Source organism: Pundamilia nyererei, unplaced genomic scaffold (genome assembly GCF_000239375.1).
Source record: "Pundamilia nyererei isolate P.nyererei 1_Seehausen unplaced genomic scaffold, PunNye1.0 scaffold00175, whole genome shotgun sequence".
NCBI lineage: Eukaryota > Metazoa > Chordata > Actinopteri > Cichliformes > Cichlidae > Pundamilia > Pundamilia nyererei.
Genome location: NW_005187576.1, coordinates 174089 through 180876, shown reverse-complemented (window position 1 = coordinate 180876; position 6788 = coordinate 174089). Strand labels below are relative to the sequence as shown.

Here is a 6788-nt window from a genome sequence, read left to right as displayed (position 1 = left end):
GTATGGAGTCAATTTTAGAGGTGCTAAAGGACAGTTTGGGCAACTTTTTCATGTGTGCTGTGCCAAAAACATTTATTTTCCTAAATTTTAATCTAGTTTCTTAACTGTATTGTTTTGCCTACTTAGACATTTTTTAGTGAGATGAAATGAATTATGGGAGCAATAAACAGTTCCTGCTTGAGCAGCTCAAAACCCCTTCAGCTTGCAAACACTGATTAACGTGAATGGCTCACCAGCCAAAAACAGTTTACTACCTCCAATTGTTAAGTAGGAAGCTTTAAAAGTCCCTAAGCTTGAGAGATGACCTCAATTGTCTGCAGTTTTTCTATCCTCTTCATTCATAATCCTGCTCTGAAATCTTCAAGTAAAAAAATCAGTTAAAAGCATTCAGATCTGTGTCCTCACCAAAAGTACCACCTTCTTCTTTCTCCTCTGGGAAAGCTTTGGTGAAAGTCGCATGAGAGGGTGAACTGAATGAGACTGGAGGAAGAAAGAGAGAGAGCTTCATGAGGATCTGCTGAGTAGGCCAAAAGACCAGAATTTCGCTCCAGATTTCAGTATTTAAAGTCGCATTTGCCACCTGCTGTCATGCTGTATCAGCTCTGCGAGCGAGCCGACAGCATCCAAATGGCCAGCTCTGAAACTGAAACTTACTTAGGTTTGTTTGCCGTTTTTGGGGTGAAAAAAAGAATCTTTAGATTCGTTCACTTCAACAGGTTTTGAATAAAAATTCATAATCAACCTGAAAGCCTCAAAGCAGATGTTTTGTGTTCTCCTTTTCCACCCATGCTGCCAATTGAAATGACCAAAAGCAGTTTAAGCACTGCATTAAATTAAAGCAATAACTCTCGAAAATGACAAATAAATGGAAACATCAGACACTAAGTTTGATTGGTTTACTCATTTGCTCACCTCTTTTTGTACAGCTCCAACAGAGTTGCGTGCTTTGGAGTAATGAAACAGGAACTGGGGGGGAGGAGCAGAATCAGTGAGCTGGTGCTGAACAAACAGCAGAAATGATGGAAAAGTGTAAAGACAACTAGGGAAGAAAACCTACTCTTTTGAAGACATTCTGAACCTGCTCCTGTGGGGGAAGGAAAACAATTAGGCATTAATAACAGAATTAAAGTTCTCACACTCTATCCTGCCTCCATTGACTCTTGAATACAGTAAACAGGCAAAACAGCAACAATTCAGCAAAACGTAAGAGAGCACACAATGATTCCAGCTCTGTTACTTCCTTTGGGTATTGTGGTATCATGTCATGTTGTCTTCCTGTTGACTCGGTGGCTCACCTGCCCACTCCATAACTTCAAAAAGAGATAAACTTGGGTAGCAACCCAGACACAGTCATGTTTATCCTGCTAACCAGCTTTTAGACGGTTAGCAGGATAACCGTCTAAAACTGTCTTTTTTTAGACGCACTTTTTTTTTGTTTCATCATTTCTCCTCTTTGTACTTGTGCCTCTGCTGTGATGTAATGTTTTTTATTTAAAGGACGTGCATTTGACACAGCTTGCTGAAGAGAATTGAAATTTGACATGTGACCATCTATTGAACTGGACCTTTATTTTTTAAGGATTAGTTTGTCAGCTGTGGTTTGAAGGTATGGTTTTTCACAAGTCAAGCATTAAAAGCAGTTTTTAAAGTCATATAGTTTGTGATCATATGTCGAAAACCCCTTTAAAGTGTTAGCATGAGGCCTATAGCATAGAATAGAATAGAATAGAATAGAATAGAAACCTTTAAAGTAGCTTTAAAATGTTTGCCTACCTCATTCTGGTCTCTCCGCAAGACACCACTCAAATCATCACTTCTGATCCCTCGCACCTGCAGACAAACAGTACACTTATTTACAGCTTGAAAGCTGGCAGTGAATGCAACATAATACCTTTGACCAGTGATTTTTCTATTCTTACTTCTTATTTTCCCATAAAACACAACATCAACACTGTTTGGAAGTAAAATAGAACATTTGTACTCAAACTTCTAAGTGTCTGTATATTTCTTGTCACAGAGTTGCTCAAAGCACCGAATGTGTGGCTTGAGTGCAGATGACACTGTTCATCAAACTGGCAATAAGTAGTGCTAATTACACAAGAAATGTAGACCAGAATGAGTGGATCATCCACTAAGTTAGGAGGAAAATAACAACAGCAAAAACAAAAATTGTAGAGACTTTGAAAAATGCCTCAGCGATGGAGGGATGATTGTAAATGAAGAGTCTCACTACCTTTTGTAACACTATGCCGTCTTCCCACTGATCAAGAGGACTGGCATCTGGATAAAGATACACATAATGTTAATACTTATCGATGTTTCTTATAGTAGGGCAGCATAATTCAATAAATGTAATATTGTAATTGGACTGATACCACGACGTCATTCATATGTAGTCCAAAATAATAATTTGGCAGTCCTTTATCATCATTTATTGTATTTTTAGGTGTTCAAATTTCATATTATTATTAAGCCTCTAATATCAGGAGGCTGCTGGTGTATGTTTGATGCAATACTACATATGACTGTGAGGCTCGGGCTGCTCATGAGTGACTGTTATCGAACGACATGCTGAAAACGTTCAAGCTTTCCTCAATAAGCATCTTTAAGCTGTCAAAGAAACATTTCAGAATAATAACATACAGGTTGGAGATAGTGTTATGAATTTCAGAGATCTCATTAAAAAACCTATTTGGACCGACATCCACTGGTTCTGTGTCATTTCATTTACAATTTTCTCCATGTTAACATGTTGCTGTCTGCATAAATGTGCTTGCTGTCACTGTCACTGTGCGTTTCAGAGTTAAAACAGAGCGCAACATTTTAATATGAGGTCAGGTAAATGCTTTCCATCCAGGTATCACACTCCTTCATTTAGAAGGGAAATTTATTTGATAAATCATTTTAATAGGGGATTGGTACTTGTAATAGAGTACATTTTACGTTGATATAATTCTACTGGTACTAAATTTTAATAATAAATGCATTTTTTTTTCTCATACAATGAGTCATTTATAAAAGATTTCCCCAGTCTGAGCAGAGCACTCAGACTGGAGTAAGACTGTACATATTGTACCAGTTTTTGCACTTGCACACATTATGACTTTTTTAAAAAAGTGGGATAACCTTGAGCTAACATCACCTATAGGGGCATTTATGAAGAATTATTATTAATCAGAATCATACATTATGCCTATCACATCTTGGTGTATCACCAGTCACCATTCATTACATCACAATCCATTCACTACATACCAATTTTATACTTTTGTTTAAAATATCCAGTGAAGAAGTCTTATTAATTAAAAAGACTGCGCAAGATACTGCATCTTTGAGTACAAAGCACATCAACCTATATTTATTAGCTCATTATGGATCTATACAGCACTGATAAATCATTCAGTGACAATGAATGATTGAGTTAGAACTTATTAACCATTTCAATGTTGGCTACGTTGTGTTACATTGTGGTGTTAGTCCCTCTTTAATTGCCTCTGAATCCACCTATGCATTGATTTTTTTTTTTTAACATATACTGAGAGTTTAAGTGCAAGCTGAAATAGTCCTACAACTATGACTCAGATATTCCTTATTTCCTGAAACCAGTGATGAAGCCTATTTGTTATATAGTGAGCTGGAATTTTCCACTTCTTGCATCAGGATTAGTATACCATAAATAATTATTTTAAAAAGTTACACTAAATGTACGACTGGCTTCATAACTTACAGGCGCATTCATAAAGATATAAAACCTTAAAAAATGCACTCAAAATTACACTTTGCTTATAAGCGATCACCACTGAAAACAACTTTTAGAGCATGATTAATTTTAGCTGCCAAAAACAACTCATGCACCTTGACGATGGTGCTGGTTTACATGTATCTGACTCAGTATCATGTTTCACCCACCTGTTGTGCTCCAACATCCAAAGCAAATGAATAAACACAGCAGAAAAAGTTGTTGCACAGCTGACAGAGTCATATCTCCACTTTCTTCTTCTTCTTTTTTCTCTCTGTGTTTGAGGAAGGTCTGCTTGACGTGGCTCTGCTCTCCGGTCTCGTCTCCTAACAGCTGTGAGTGTTCTGAATGCATTGCCCTCTGCCCGCAGCACTTTAAAAGCACGCAACTTTGCTGGCTGACATGCATCTCCTCAGGTGGCCAATCACAAACACACCAATCTGAGCATCAGCAAACCCGCTTGCGCAATCTCCAACGCACCTTGCACTCCCTCCATCTCTCTCTCCCTCTCTCTCTCTCGCTCCACTCACAGGGCGTAGAGTTGGAAAAATACAGAGCACTTGGAATGTTGAGCTCTGGGAGTATTGGGCTGTTTTGCTGCGTGGACTGACGTCAAGTTGATAACAAAGATATGACTGGTCTCCTTCAGGAAAAGGAAAGTGGATGGTGAATCTGATTAAGAAAAACAGCCAATAAACTGCATTAAATGTTAAAAAGATTACCAGCATTTAATGTGAACTCCTGCCGGGAAATCGTTATTAACGAATGATAACTGTATGAGGTACTCACATATTGCCTAATTAAGATACAGAAACAAATGGACACTCTCAGGTGATTCCAAAGATCTGCAGCTATAAATGAATATGAAGATTCATGCTCTCTTGTTCTGGTCTTGATGTAAATGTTACTGGGATGCGATTGGACGGTGATTAATTTTTGTATGAGGAGATTTGTATGAGCTTGAGTAATATGGTATGTTTGCTTTAGTCAAAAAGTTCTGCTTTAAAACAACCTAAAACAGCATGTTGTTGTTTCTGCTGGGTTATCACATGCTGTAGTACGTTCTTACAGGACACATTATTTCTAAATGACTTGTGTTAAATTCTGGCAACCCTGGACTTGCAATATTCCTGTCACTTCAAAGATAATCTGGAAATGTCAGGCAATGAGTCTCTGCTTCGGGAAAACCAAGAATTGAGCTTTAACTCGTTTCAAACCCCTTTAGAAGCCTCAGCAGCTTCTAAAAGTTTCTGAACACAAGAGTTTCATCAACTAGGGAAGTCTAATTTTTCAGCTAAATCTTATTCTGAGAAAGTAAGACTGGCCTGGCATCTGTTAGACTGAAAACCCTATGAGAAGCTACAGGGCAAGTTAAAGCTTGCTAAAGCTTCCTGAAGTAAGCATTCATAGATAGACCTGAAGCCTGCATACGTTGTTGTTTTATTTAACAGATTAAGCAGCACACCTTGTGTCAGGTGGTGCTGTGACGTGGACACTGTATGTTATTCTTTCAGGGATTAACTGTTCTGATTGAGTAGACTGGAGGCAGAGCACCGCACTCATATTTCCCCTGACACTGACACCAGATTTTGTACCAAAACCTACTAATAAAGGTGAATCTGCATTGTTACACCCTGGAAACACTTAATTTTTTTCTTATTCATTGTTTTGGTTTTCCTATTTGTTTTTCCAGCGATCAACTCACAGGTGATTAACACCTAATTCTGAACCTCTGCTGTGTTTTTTAACCTCTTTTTATTCATTGTTTTTTTATTCATCTGTCCCACAAGAAGCAGATAATCTGTTATCTGTGATAGACAGACTTTCGTTGTAGACAGGCAGAGAGGAATATATCAAACCAATAAATTACACAAAGGTTACAGACAAAAATGATCTAATATTTTTTGATAATCTATGATTATCTCTCACCCCAACCGGTCGCAGCAGATGGCCCCGCCCCGTCCTCAGCCTGGTTCTGCTGGAGGTTTCTTCCTGTTAAAAGGGAGTTTTTTCTTCCCACTGTCACCAAAGTGCTTGCTCATACGGGGTCATATGATTGTTGGGTTTTTCTCTGTATGTATTATTGTAGGGTCTACCTTACAATATAAAGCCCTTTGAGGTGACTGTTGCTGTAAATTGGCACTGTATAAATAAAACTGAATTGTTTTTAATACCTTTTGCTTAAAAGTCTTCATAAGAAATCTGCATAAGAAAGACGGACACTTTTCAATGATACAAATACTAATTTCGTGCATTCATATTTTGCTGTTTTGCAATATGTTTTTATCTTTCTGTAGCTTTGCTTTTATTCTGTTTTGCATGACTGTGGGTACCAGTGCATTTACATAAACCCTGACTGAAAAGGTTAAACCTTAAACATAATTTAAGTGATTATCAAATGAAAAGTCTACTCAACCTGCTGATTGAGCCTCTTTGTCATGCAACAAAGGGAAGGGGGGAAAAGCAATAAACTCAAACATTGTTTACTCTTGAATCTTTCAAGTGTGCGTATATGAAGATCTGGTAATCAGGGGTCATCTTGTGTGATTGCCTTTACAAAAACAAAGGAAATGGGAATGACTGAATCACAGAGAAACAGTTGATTTGTTTCTCATTTTGAAAAATAGACATGCTCCATTCCACGGCACTTACGCAAAAACCAAATGCTTGATTTAAAACAGCAATGACGGATCTGATGAGAAATAAATGGTTATTTTTTCATTTGTACTTTCAGTTTAGGTAACACGTATGTACATACCAGTTTTACCTTTGCTATTCAAAGGAAACACAAAAAACTATGATACCAAGCTAATGAAGTTTTTGAGTAGCAAACAGTGATATAGCAATAAGAAAATTTGCAAAAATGATGACTTATGTAACTTTAACATTGCCTTTTACTACTTTTAAAATAAAATAAGGATACTGGGGTTTGACACGGTGACCGCCAAGGTGATTGCTCTCTGGTTCGGTACAGCTTTTATCTGTCACACACATCTTTGTGCTAACAGACAGGTGTTTCATTAAGTCTCGCTGAGGTGGCCATACTTTT

The 6788-nt window shown here is 37.6% G+C and overlaps 1 protein-coding gene across 1 annotated transcript; it reads right to left on the bottom strand.

Moving 5' to 3' along the window:
- Positions 1-387: 387 nt before the first annotated feature.
- nms (neuromedin S) lies at positions 388-4093 on the bottom strand. Its single transcript, XM_005746242.1, has 6 exons — positions 3910-4093; positions 2234-2280; positions 1774-1830; positions 1058-1084; positions 913-966; positions 388-480 (listed from the first exon to the last, which is right to left on the bottom strand). Exons 1-6 carry the CDS (start codon positions 4091-4093, stop codon positions 388-390), a joined length of 462 nt encoding a protein of 153 aa, XP_005746299.1.
- Between the last annotated feature and the right edge of the window lie 2695 nt (positions 4094-6788).

Bases quoted from the DNA above. Each gene is read 5' to 3' on its own strand.
- nms (XM_005746242.1), bottom strand. From the start codon at position 4,093: ATGCATTCAGAACACTCACAGCTGTTAGGAGACGAGACCGGAGAGCAG. The intron at 2,281-3,909 runs GTGGGTGAAACA...ATCTTTATCCAG, and splicing joins TGGATGTTGGAGCACAACAG to ATGCCAGTCCTCTTGATCAG. The intron at 481-912 runs GTGAGCAAATGA...TTCTTCCTCCAG, and splicing joins TTGGAGCTGTACAAAAAGAG to TCTCATTCAGTTCACCCTCT.